Genomic DNA, 13374 nt, shown 5'->3' on the forward strand with positions numbered 1-13374 from the left:
CAAAGGATACCAAAACATGCCTAATTGTGATAATAAAATATAACAATAAAAGTGCATTCAAGGTATATTCCGTACAATTTGCACACACAAATAGCACTTAAATTATTGCATATATATCTATAGTACTCGGAAAATTGCATTTTATAATAGAAAAATCACTTTTCTAAACATCATTTGAGGTATCCTTCCAAATTACAGCCCTACATAATGTGTTTACAAGTCTCCTATCACAACAAAAACATAAAAAATGGGTCAATAGTCTATGTCCTCAGTTTTGCCGTTATGATAAGGTAACACAGTTTAATAGATAGTAATGAGTACTAGGCCTATGTAGTGTTTCAGCTTTCAGAAGGCAAATTCCCTATTGCTGTGAGAAGTGGAAATTAGTCAATAGAAATGCATACATTATGCAAGCACTGACAGAGATCAAAATTATGGTTTTAAACATATTGAAGCAACATTGTAGGTTTACAAAGACATTTACAAACAATTCATTTTGGGTTATGAATAGTGATCAGATAAGACATTTTAATAACTATACGTTAAAATCTATAATTTAAATAACCATTGAAAAACTGTAAATATTGCAGGTTATACATTTAGGACACCACATTTTCAAAAATATATATGACTACTCAGTTTTTCCCCCATCGTGGATTGAGCACATTGACCGTATATTGCGCCGTTTGCGTGTCCTTGGCGCAACAACAATCCCCGTCAATACAGCCCAAATCTGTTGTTTATCGCCTAGTGGATATTTTGCTAGTCTGCTCATTTCTCCTGAACAGTGCCGGATTTAGGCTATTATGGCGTCTTTGGGGGAACCTGTTCGACTGGAAAGAGGTAAAACGTCAAACAACACAGATTGCTTGATCAATAATAATGGTTAAAATTATGAAAATACACACTAGCCAAACAGATGGCTAGCTGGTTAACGGTAGCTAATCTGTAATTTAACTTAGTTAGCTAACGTTAGCCATTTCATTTTGAAATAACTAGCCCAAAGTACAATCATCTCTCAAAAGTCGAAAGAAAAATAGATTATTCCAATATAATCGCTTTAGTTTTCAGAAAGACAGATGGGCTGAGTTGCTAATGTTGTAGCCAGCTAATGTTAGCTAAATTTAGATAGCTATCCTCTAAGGCTGGTAGTTTGCAGTGGTGTAAAGTACTTATGAACAAATACTTTAAAGTACTACTTAAATAGTTTTTGGGGGTATCTGTACTTTACTATTTATATTTTTGCCAACTTTTACTTCACTACGTTTCTAAAGAAAATAATGTACTTTTTACTCCATACATTTTCCCTGACACCCAAAAGTACTGATTACATTTTGACAGGAAAATGGTACAATTCACACACTTATCAAGAGAACATACCCTGGTCATCCCTACTGCCTCTAATCTGGCGGACTCACTAAACACAAATGCTTTGTTTTTAAATTAATGTCTGAGTGTTGTATTGTGCTCCTGGCTATCCATACATTTAAAAAATGGTGCCGTATGGTTTGCATAATGTAAGGAATTTGAAATTATTAATACGTTTACTTTTGATACTTAAGTATATTTAAAACCAAATACCAAAACCAATAGACTTTTACTCAAGTAGTATTTTACTGGGTGACTTTTACTTGAGTTGTTTTCTATTAAGGTATCTTTACTTTTAGTCAAGTATGACAAATGGGTACTTTTTCCACCACTGGTACTTTGTAGCTTCCTAGCAATGTTAGCAGTTGCACCCAAACAAAAGTTCAGCGTCCAGTATGTAGCTAGCTGTAGCTCAGTAGCTAGCTAGGTTAGTTTGAAAATGTTGTGCCCGAAAGCCCGGACTATGTTACTTGAAGTCCTGATGATACAAGTCCCTGTCCATTGAATTCTACCATGTGTGATGAAGATTTGGTAATGATCAGCTATGCCTGCATCATAATACCCTGTGCATGGACAGATTTACTTCATCAATCTACAAAATCAAAAACCAACAGACTCCATTACTCTTGTGCTGGAGTGTTAGATCCTCTGCCTCAAGCAATTATTTCCCAAAGCAAAGTCTCTAAATCGATGTTAATTATTGGTAAGATCTCTGAAGGTGGGTGGTCTCCATGTTTTCTCCCCACAGACATTTCTCGGGCCATTGAATTGCTTGACAAGCTCCAGAGGACGGGGGAAGTGCCACCCCAGAAACTGCAGGCACTGCAAAGGGTCTTGCAGAGCGAGTTCTGTAATGCTGTACGAGAGGTGAGCTGAGACTATGCCATTAAATGCCCATCACACCCTTCAAAGTTCAACTCAAATTATGTGGCCAAATCTGGACCTCAAGGCCAGAAGTACTGCTGATTTTCATTCTCCCCCTCCAATCAGTGTGATTGATTCAGACCTGGGGCACCAGGTGAGTGGAAAAAAATAACCAGCAGTACCCTGGACCTCCAGGCTCTGATTTGTGTACTTGTGTGAGATGGGGCTGATACAGACAGGCCTATAAAACATGAATTGTTTGATTGCTGCATATAGACTAGGTATTTGATTTCAGATATAAGATGTGTCATTCCTTTGATGTCAGTGTATAGTGTTGTGATTACGAAATAAGCTATCCAGTTTGAGGATTAATTAATAGCTTGGAACCCTGGACAACAAGAACTACCAGGATCTCCATTTTTAACATGTCAGACTTTTTGAAGGAAGTAATTCAGCTTTGCAGTGTGCATTCGACTAACCTTCTTTCTGCCTTCTCTAAACAACTCTGTAGGTGTATGAACATGTGTATGAGACAGTGGACATTAACAGTAGCCCAGAAGTCAGGGCAAATGCCACAGCCAAGGTATGTCACAACAACAACAACCAATATTAAACAACTCTGTAGGCAACTCTGGGTTAGCAACCTCTCCTCTCTTGTCTTGTAGGCCACTGTTGCAGCGTTTGCGGCCAGTGAGGGGCACTCACACCCTCGCGTGGTGGAGCTACCTAAGACGGAGGAAGGACTTGGCTTCAATATAATGGGAGGGAAGGAACAGAACTCTCCTATTTACATCTCACGCATCATTCCTGGTGGAATCGCCGACCGCCATGGGGGCCTCAAGAGAGGCGACCAGCTTCTTTCTGTCAATGGAGTGGTACGTGTCGTTTATGCAGTCTCTGGTTGTGTCCGAATACCCGTACTTGCGTTCTAAATAGTAGGCATTTTGGGAAGGCGAAAAATAAAGTTTTGTAGAATGTGCAATTTCGAAAATTGAGTATGCTTTAAAAATTCCAGTATGTCATACTCATTTTGGCTTTTTGTTTAGTAGAATTTGCTGCACACTTGAGGAAGAGAATTGTATTTCGAGGCCCACGTGTGTCTGACAACAGCTGAGGGGACAAGCTGTACCAAAATGAATTAATGTAGGGAATCGACACAATTGCGCATTAGATGATGTAGGATGAGCCTAGTATGCTGTTATATTTTGCTTACTGCATTTGTTTTTACTAAACACTACGTTCTAAATAGTACAGTTGAAGTCGGAACTTTACATACACTTAGGTTGGAGTAATTAACTTGTTTTTCAACCACTCCACAAATTTCTTGTTAACAAACTATAGTTTTGGCAAGTCGGTTAGGACATTATTTGTACCCCCCCTCAATTCTCAAAAGCGTATGCTATCATTATGATAAAACACTGGCTTAGTTAAACAGACAACAACAACAAAAGTGTCCCTTGTTTAGTGGTTTTACGCATCATCATGATGATGTGGCAACAACTTGCTTTTTGAAAAGTTCTATATCTTGAAAACTTGATTGCTGACATGCAACACATTTTGGGACTCTATCAACAGTGGACTAATGTATACTTTTGAGTGGATTATTCCTTTAAGCAATGGTCCAGGACCAGGATACAGTTGAAGTCAGAAGTTTACATACACTTAGGTTGGAGTCATTAAAACTTGTTTTTCAACCACTCCACAATTCTTTTGTTAACAAACTATAGTTTTGGCAAGTCTGTTAGGACATCTACTTTGTGCATGACACAAGTCATTTTTCCAACAATTGTTTACAGACAGATTATTTAACTTATAATTCACTGTATCACAATTCCAGTGGGTCAGAAGTTTACATACAGTAAGTTGACTGTGCCTTTTAAACAGCTTGGAAAGTTCCAGAAAATGAAATGATGTCATGGCTTTAGAAGCTTCTGATAGGCTAATTGACATCATTTGAGTCAATTGGAGGTGTACATGTGGGTGTATTTCAAGGCCTACCTTCAAACTCAGTGCCTCTTTGCTTAACATTATGGGAAAATCAAAAGAAATCAGCCAAGACCTCAGAAAAAAATGGTAGACCTCCACAAGTTTGGTTCATCCCTGGGAGCAATTTCCAAACGCCTGAAGGTACCACGTTCATCTGTACAAACAATAGTATGCAAGTATAAACACCATGGGACCACGTAGCCATCATACCGCTCAGGAAGGAGACGCGTTCTGCCTCCTAGAGATGAACATACTTTGGTGCGAAAAGTGCAAATAAATCCCAGAACAACAGCAAAGGACCTTGTGAAGATGCTGGAGGAAACCGGTACAAAATTATCTATATCCACAGTAAAACGAGTCCTATATCGACATAACCTGAAAGGCCGCTCAGCAAGGAAGAAGCCAATGCTCCAAAACTGCCATAAAAAAACCAGACTACGCTTTGCAACTGCACATGGGGACAAAGATCGTACTTTTTGGAGAAATGTCCTCTGGTCTGATGAAACAAAAATAGAACCGTTTGGCCATAATGACCATCGTTACGTTTGGAGGAAAAAGGGGGAAGGCTTGCAAGCCGAAGAACACCATCCCAACCGTGAAGCACGGGGGGTGGCAGCATCATGTTGTGGGGGTGCTTTGCTGCAGGAGGGACTGGTGTGCTTCACAAAATAGATGGCATTAAGAGGCAGGAAAATTATGTGGATATATTGAAGCAACATCTCAAGACATCTGTCAGGAAGTTAAAGCTTGGTCGCAAATGGGTCTTCCAAATGGACAATGACCCCAAGCATCCTTCCAAAGTTGTGGCAAAATGGCTTAAGGACAACAAAGTCAAGGTATTGGAGTGTCCATCACAAAGCCCTGACCTCAATCCTACAGAAAATGTGTGGGCAGAACTGAAAAAGTGTGTGCGAGCAAGGAGGCCTACAAACCTGACTCAGTTACACCAGCTCTGTCAGGATGGAATGGGGCAAAATTCACCCAATTTTTATTGTGGGAAGCTTGTGGAAGGCTACCAAAAACGTTTGACCCAAGTTAAACAATTTAAAGGCAACGCTACCAAATACTAATTGAGTATATGTAAACTTCTGACCCCTGGGAATGTGATGAAATAAATAAAAGCTGAAATAAATCCTTCTCTCTACTATTATTCTGACATTTCACATTCTTAAAATAAAGTGGTGATCCTAACTGACCAAAGACAGGGAATTGTTACTAGGATTAAATGTCAGGAATTGTGAAAAACCTGAGTTTAAATGTATGTAAACTTCGGACTTCAACTGTATGTAGTATGATTAGTACACAGTATGCAGTTTAAGTAAATAGCAGGCAAGCCAGATTTCGGACACGGCTACTATCAATATACATTTATCATATTCAGTCACCTAATTTTGTTTGTTATTTAAATTAATCATCCTTTTATCTCTTTCTTTCCAGAGTGTGGAGGGGGAGCACCATGAGAAAGCTGTGGAGCTTCTCAAAGCTGCCCAGGGCACTGTGAAGCTGGTGGTCAGGTACACTCCTAAAGTCCTTGAGGAAATGGAGTCCCGCTTTGAGAAGATGAGGTCTGCAAAGCGCCGGCAACAGAACAGCTATCCCCAATAGTGTTTTTTTCATCACTGGCACGCAATTCCCTTATCTTTCACCCTCTTCCAGCCATCTGTCCCAGTCACAATTTTAACCTTTTTCTAAAACTTAGGACACTAAGTTGAGTTATGTATCCACATGTATATATTTCTACCTTTTCTACACCCTACCCCTGCGACTTCTGACACTGTCCTCCACACCACGACTCAAGGCAAACACTAGATTTATCATATTTCTACAAGTAGTTGGTCATTCACGCTTTACATGTGCATTACATTTTGGGCTGACATATTGGATGTGGTTTGAGGACCTGTGAGACCCACAACAGAGGTTCATTGATTGAAGAGATGGTATATTTATTTATTTTAGTACAGCCTTTATAATGTGCCTCAGGGCAATACAAATGTATTTAAACTTGTACTGTCATACTGTCATTCAAATTACCCTCGTTTTAATTTGGGTATAAAACTAAGCTCAGATGATTTAACACTTCAATGCCAGGTTTACTAAGCATTTGCAGGAATGCAAACTTCACCGCTGCTATTTTTGAGAGTGAAAAGAACTGGTAGTAATAGAATACATTTGGGATATAAGGGGTATAGAATATATATATTATCGAAGGAATTGTGTGTACATTTATATAGAAATATTGTATTTTGTGTTTACCAGTATATGAAGGCTAAATGGAGACCGTTATGTTTCACCATGGTCTCTGTTTTGTTTTTTTCCCTCCTGAAAATAACATGTGTGAACATTTTGGTAGATCTGTGTTTAGTATTCTAATCTTAAATTGTTAAGGAATTAAATAATACATTCTCTGAATTTATTTTTAACTTCGTGCTGATGTTTTTACTGTCTTACAAGCTTTAAAAAAAGATTTTGCTGTCTCATAAAATATTCAGCAACTTCTAGCTTTTGCATCCCATGAATCATTTAGAGCCTTCAAATGTGTAGGTTTTCAGTGGACTGGGAGAAGGCTTACTAAGCACAGCATCAGTCTTTTAAAATTCAGATAACCTTTTCCCCTTATGACAGTAAGGGGGGACAGTATACAATTTTGAGACCTGAGGCAAACCTGACATTTTAAATATTTCAAAAGAGCAATAAGTCAGAACCTTTCGAAACCAGAGCGGTATTTCATGAACAGGGTCAGTGGATTTTGAGATTTCCAAAGAAAGCTGCTTTCCCATAGCCATTTTTTTTCTCATTTCTTTGAGTTATTTTGCACTATTCACACTTCAAAGGTGTGGCCAACTCACTCAAGGTGGGTTTACAGTAGGTCGGCCAACTTGTCGCAGCGACGACACAAATGCCATTGTTGTCCAACACAAACTGACGTTTCCAAAAAGCATAAACGAGAAAAAGACAATTGCACTACCACCAGCATGGTTGTTTGAAATAGGGTGCTACCTGCTATCTTTCAATGCGAGTAAACCCATTATTGAATGGCATGCATTAAAAAAAATGCATGTTATCTACTGGTATGTGAAACCCACCTTCATTAATACAGTTCAAAATAAAGACCAATAACGTTGCTATGCTGTTGCTAAGCTGTGGTTGAGTTAACAAAGCCATATTTTTGGTTGCTGACTTACAGGTTTGAATGATATACTTGTTGACCTATAAAATTAGGTACATGTCCCATTTGGTGAACTATCCCTTTAAGATGGGAACTTAATTTGGTATCACTGATTTCAATTCCAGATATGTTATTTTTCAACTGAATAGTATAGATTGTATTTTAATTTTATGGTCACTTGTGAATGTACTGTATGTACGTTTTTGCTGAATTTGAATAAAATGTATTCATCTAAATCATGAAACATTTAGTATTTCCTTCACTCTAAAGTTTTCTTCACTTCATAAAGAAAATATTCTATGTTCTATTCATACTTTTAAACAGATGTGTAAAATAAACAAAGGCTTAACAGATTTGGCACCCAATAGCAAGTTGGTTACGTGTCGGCTTGCCCCTCTACCTTGACAATTCCTAGAGCTTTGTGAAACACCCCTCAGGTTTCTACCCTCTTATATTTTGGAAGGGTCAATAAAATATTTTTCTAAGTGTTTTCTTTTGATATTTTTATTTTTTACAAAGGATTTTCATGAGAGAAAAAAAATCCTGAAATTATTTGTATTCCTTTTCTGACTGTTATATTCTTGTTTTGAGTACCAAGACCAAACTTGCAACTTTTATGAGAACTATTTGATATGATGTTGAATGTTTGCTTGTTTTGGACTGTTAGGTCTACTTACAAAATGTGCTGCTCTCAGTTTATTCTGTCCATTTGTATTGTGTTACGTTGATGTGGATGTATATAATTATTTAGATCAAAATTATTTAGATCCAAAAACTGCACAAAATAAATTATACCATGAAAAATGTTTTTATTTGCTTATTTTTTATTCTCAACTTACTATTACCATCACTTTTATTGTGTATTTCCTTTAACAATTGTAGTTTTAACATCCTTTTTGTTTAAGAGGCCCACGTTTTTAGTTTGATACCAAATTTTGATGATGCCATATTATGTCATATTGCCAGAGGCAAGAATGGTACTCTAGTAAGGGCTCTGTGCCGTTTCATAGAGTATGGCACTATGTTGGTACTAATGTAGTCTACATTAGGTGTCTGTTCTAAGGTCACAGCACAGTCCCAGCTCCATCTGTCCCGTTATTGACCACTGAGAGTCAATGGCACTTTGCTGGACTGAACAGTGGCCTAATCACTTACATGCGGCGTATCATTATCACCATGTAGTGATTCCAGTTTCCCTAAATGTGTTTTTTTTCTGACATTTTTCATTGGGTTGACGCCGCCCGGCATCCGGACCATCTCCTCACTTCGCCTTGCAAATCAAGTCCACCCTGTTGGAATTTTCTCCTCCAATCAAAATTAATTTGATTTCCCCGCCCATCACGCGTTTTTCCGTTTACCCCCTGCCTTGGAACTTTCTTTCCGCCTGTGCAAATCTCGTCGTGAACACGCATCTGCCTTCTCAGTGTCAAGTGAGTGTCTTTTAAAGGCAATTTAGCATATACACACCCAGTGAAAATAAGTCCAACACGGCACCATAACGTAGGCATTCCCTTCAAATATTTGTCTTACCCCTAACCTAAAATTGGACAGCAAATAACGTATTGGAGAGGAGCATGCTAGCCAGTTAGCTTGCTATCTAATAGCCATGACATATCACCATGTGTACTCGCTCTCACTATTGCCCCAAAGAAACAAGGCCCAAAACTGTAGCTAGCTCAGTGATTGGTAACATTATTCACTAGGGAGGTTTTCAATGCCACATCTTCATATTCTGATTGAAGAAATAACAGTTATCAGTGACAACCTCACTAACTTGGAACTTAGTGGACAGTGCGCTAGCAAGCTCGGCTAACTGGCTAATTTGCTAACCTCAGTTATCTAGCCAACGTTACCTAGTTAGCTAATCTATCAGATGTTTTGAGTAAGGTAACGAGTCCTAGTGTTTGGTAAAGATGCCCAACAAACGTATTATTTCTCACTTAGATTCTGGAGAAGGTGTATAAATATCACTCTTGAAACAAATGCAAAGTAGGTATTTATAGGCCTAGCTACTTGATGATCTGTGGGTATGACATGGACAATTGTTATAATGTTTTCTGCAGGTTATAGGATTATACTGCGACGTTCCCTTTGAGACGCATGTGTACTACTTGTAATTGTCTAAAGTAACTTAACTGTATTGGATATATATTTTTTAATGCCCTGGTTTTTTTTGTCATATGATGTATAACTGCATCATGACCTGTATTGCAGAATGCGTTACGTTGCTGCATACCTGCTCTCTGCCCTCGGTGGTAATGCCAGCCCACAGGCTGCGGACATCAAGAAGATCCTGGAAAGTGTTGGCATTGAGGCTGACAACACACGCATGCAGAAGGTATGCTTAATAACACATGTTTTACCTTATCTCAGTGTTGAGTAAAAGAAACGCACCACTTGTGTGTTCTGAAAGTTGAGCTCAAACAGAAAACATGCTTGCAATTTCTATGGACCACTAATTTATGACCCCTTTTTTCCCGCCTTCAGGTCGTCACTGAACTCAGTGGCAAAAATGTGGAGGAGGTGATTGCCCAAGGTGAGTTGCAGAACTGTCAATGCATAATGAAAAGTCACTGAAGAGAACATCTACTTAAAATTAGAACCTGAAATGGTCATTCTGGACTAAGCACACTGGTGGTTTAATCTGCTAGAAATTTGCTTTGAAACTCTAGCAAGGCTTATCAGCCACTGTATTAGTGTTATTAGTTATTGGTATATACAACAATATAGTTGTAATTAAATCAGTTAACTGTAATTTCTCTGACAGGCTATGGTAAACTGGCCAGTATGCCAGCTGGTGGTGCTGTGGCAGTGGCCAGCTCAGGTGGAGCCGCTGCTGCTGGAGCAGCTGCCCCCGCTGCAGGTGAGCATACATCAGAGCCCACATGAGTGTTCTAGATCCTTGTCAAGTTGACCTTTTGGATTAACATCATTTTTCATACCAAACTGGGCTCAATGCCTTCTAATGGGGTGTTAAGTTATAGATATTGATGTGTGGGTCAGCTCAATATCTATTGGGCACTTGGTCAGGCAAGCTAAAGCTTATTTGCCTTTACTAAATACATGGGAAATGTTATAGTAATGACCAGAACGGTCTCAATGCAAATAGCATTAAAACAGTTTCATTGCTAAATGCATGGATTTTTTAATTGGCGTGGATCATTATTTTTATTACATCAAGGCTGGTAGAATGGGACCGTTTTAAAAACAGCAGGTCAGTTTCGGATTGATAAATGGCTGATCAGCGCATTACTAGTTCATAAAGGGTAGTTTATTTTGTTTATGAACATGTATTTTGGGAAACTGTTTATTATATTACTTTCACTATAACTAGCTTTGAATATCTCTGTTTTCAGACAATGTATTTGGTGAAGATGGTATTGTTAATTGATTACTGTGATCTCTTTACAGCTGAGGAGAAGAAGGAAGAGAAGGAGGAGTCTGAAGAGGGATCTGATGACGACATGGGATTCGGCCTGTTCGACTAAACTTGTTAAAAATCTGAAATAAACTTTGTGGAAAAGGCTAAATGTACCGTGTATTTTCTGCTTTGGGTATTTTGCTTAATGAAAGGAAACTTTTTTGTTTTTCCATCTGAACACAGTCAGGCGCTGAAGCAGTTGGGTGCTGCATAGCCCTTGATCATGACTGTTCCATTACATTACACAAGTCATTGGATGATGGTTCCCTCTGTACTGGGGAATTTTGTTACGAGCCCTGGATGCTCAGTTTGAACATTACCACACAGCAAAAGGACCTTATCTTTCATATCAGATAGAAATGTAATAAAAAAGGATGTGTTCCCTTACCACCTTCCGGAGACACCTGAAACCCCACCTCTTTAAGGAATACCTAGGATAGGATAAAGTAATCCTTCTAACCCCCCCCCCTTAAAAGAGTTAGATGCACTATTGTAAAGTGGTTGTTCCACTGGATATCATAAGGTGAATGCACCAATTTGTAAGTCGCTCTGGATAAGAGCGTCTGCTAAATGACTTAAATGTAAATGTAAATGTTCCCACACAAACATACAGTATCTCCATGCTACAGTGTGTTACAGAAAACAGATTGAAGTTAGTCTACTCACTACCTGTGCTAATTGGCCATCTGCGTCTCCTAACGTGTGTAAATGGACCCTACAAAAGGGTTGTCACTGGAAAAATACTATTGGCTGCAACTGGTAACTGTACAGCAAGTGTATTTAGCGTTTGTGAAATTATTTTGGGATATGAAAGTAGGGATTTATGTTTATAGAATTGTACCACAATTGAGAATCGATTCAGGTTTAGATGGAGTATTTGGCTGTTTAGGCTTCCAGAGCCACATCGCCTTTAAGCAACATGTAAGGTCCTTGGACTGTAAGGTGTAACGTTAGGTACCTTTAATACATTTTTGGGCTTGGTGCTGCACTGCAGCCATGTGAAGGTGCAATTAGTCATTTGCTTGCTATTGTACAGTTTGAATCTAATTCTATTTTGGGAATTATAGTCAAGGTGTGTGACAGGTATTGATTGTCGACTCATTTGACTGCTACTACACAATGATTTCAGTAGTTGCTAGTGTGGTAAAAGGTTAAATTCATGGATAAAACAGCAGATGGCGCCATTTACCCTTCTGCTACTGGCCCTGTCCAGAAACAACCCGTCTCCCTAGGCACTTGTCTTGAATGGGTACTATAACAAATGTTGAGCTCATGAGCCTGCAGCTACTCTTCCTAAAGTCCACATAAAACATCACAGGCTAATACATACATTAATAGACAAGGACAGAACTACATACACACATTTCAAATTGTATTTGTCACATGCGCCGAATACAACAGGTATTACAGTGAAATGCTTACTTATAAGCCCTTAAACTTGGCGCTCTGGTACCACTTGCCGTGCGGTAGCAGAGAGAACAGTCTATGACTAGGGTGGCTGGAGTCTTTGACAATATTTAGGCCCTTCCTCTGTCACCGCCTGGTATAGTGGTCCTGGATGGCAGGAAGCTTGGCCCCGGTGATGTACTGGGCCGTACTCACTACCCTCTGTAGTGCCTTGCGGTCGGAGGCCGAGCAGTTGCCATACCAGGCACGGATGCAACCCGTCAGGATGATCTCAATGGTGCAGCTGTAAAATGCTTTGAGGATCTGAGGACCCATGCCAAATCTTTTCAGTCTCCTGAGGGGAAATAGGTTTTGTCGTGCCCTCTTCACTACTGTCTTGGTGTGCTTGGACCATGTTAGTTTGTTGGTGATGTGGACGCCAAGGAACTTGAAGCTCTCAACCTGCTCCACTGCAGCCCGGTTGATGAGAATGGTGCATGCTCGGTCCTCCTTTTCCTGTAGTCCACAATCATCTCCTTTGTCTTGATCACGTTGAGGGAGAGGTTGTTGTCGTTGCACCACACAGGTCTCTGACCTCCTCCCTATAGGCTGTCTCATTGTTGTCGGTGATCAGGCCTACCACTGTTGTGTCATCAGCAAACTTAATGATGGTGTTGGAGTCATGCCTGGCCGTGCAGTCATGAGTGAACAGGGAGTACAGGAGGGGACTGAGCATGCACCCCTGAGGGGCCCCCGTGTTGAGGATCAGCGTGGCGGATGTGTTGTTACCTACCCTTACCACCTGGGGGCAGCCCGTCAGGAAGTCCAGGATCCAGTTGCAGAGGGAGGTGTTTAATCCCAGGGTCCTTAGTTTAGTGATGAGCTTTGAGGGCACTATGGTGTTGAACGCTGAGCTGTAGTCAATGAATAGTATTCTCACATAGGTGTTCCTTTTGTCCATTTAATATAAGTATACACATTTATGCCTTCATAACCATGTGATTCATAGACTACTGAATGCAAGTGAAACACATGAAAATCGAAGTACATTAAACAAGATGTGTTGCAAATAGGCTGCTAAATTCCCCTGATGTAAATAATGCTACCATGTTCCTATAGTTACCACCCTTAATGGGTATCCTGGGTATAGACTTTTACAGTTACCACCCTCAAAGGGTTTCCT

At 39.6% G+C, this 13374-nt stretch overlaps 2 protein-coding genes across 2 annotated transcripts; both read left to right on the plus strand.

Annotated features, from left to right (window-relative positions):
* The first annotated feature begins 686 nt into the window (after nucleotides 1-686).
* On the plus strand, nucleotides 687-6631 carry lin7c (lin-7 homolog C (C. elegans)). Its single transcript, XM_071381217.1, has 5 exons — nucleotides 687-843; nucleotides 2117-2235; nucleotides 2744-2815; nucleotides 2898-3107; nucleotides 5656-6631. The coding sequence occupies exons 1-5, from the start codon at nucleotides 807-809 to the stop codon at nucleotides 5821-5823; spliced, it is 606 nt and encodes a 201-aa protein (XP_071237318.1). The 5' UTR covers nucleotides 687-806; the 3' UTR covers nucleotides 5824-6631.
* A 1957-nt stretch (nucleotides 6632-8588) lies between these two features.
* LOC139562801 (large ribosomal subunit protein P2-like) lies at nucleotides 8589-10914 on the plus strand. Its single transcript, XM_071380859.1, has 5 exons — nucleotides 8589-8814; nucleotides 9599-9722; nucleotides 9872-9920; nucleotides 10152-10247; nucleotides 10796-10914. Exons 2-5 carry the CDS (start codon nucleotides 9600-9602, stop codon nucleotides 10870-10872), a joined length of 345 nt encoding a protein of 114 aa, XP_071236960.1. The 5' UTR covers nucleotides 8589-8814; nucleotide 9599; the 3' UTR covers nucleotides 10873-10914.
* Nucleotides 10915-13374: the final 2460 nt, after the last annotated feature.

This window comes from Salvelinus alpinus, chromosome 33 (assembly GCF_045679555.1).
Source record: "Salvelinus alpinus chromosome 33, SLU_Salpinus.1, whole genome shotgun sequence".
Taxonomy (NCBI): Eukaryota; Metazoa; Chordata; class Actinopteri; order Salmoniformes; family Salmonidae; genus Salvelinus; species Salvelinus alpinus.

Bases quoted from the DNA above. Each gene is read 5' to 3' on its own strand.
- lin7c (XM_071381217.1), top strand. From the start codon at position 807: ATGGCGTCTTTGGGGGAACCTGTTCGACTGGAAAGAG. The intron at 2,816-2,897 runs GTATGTCACAAC...CTTGTCTTGTAG, and splicing joins GGGCAAATGCCACAGCCAAG to GCCACTGTTGCAGCGTTTGC. The intron at 3,108-5,655 runs GTACGTGTCGTT...CTTTCTTTCCAG, and splicing joins TTCTTTCTGTCAATGGAGTG to AGTGTGGAGGGGGAGCACCA.
- LOC139562801 (XM_071380859.1), top strand. From the start codon at position 9,600: ATGCGTTACGTTGCTGCATACCTGCTCTCTGCCCTCGGTGGTAATGCC. The intron at 9,921-10,151 runs GTGAGTTGCAGA...TTTCTCTGACAG, and splicing joins GGAGGAGGTGATTGCCCAAG to GCTATGGTAAACTGGCCAGT. The intron at 10,248-10,795 runs GTGAGCATACAT...ATCTCTTTACAG, and splicing joins AGCAGCTGCCCCCGCTGCAG to CTGAGGAGAAGAAGGAAGAG.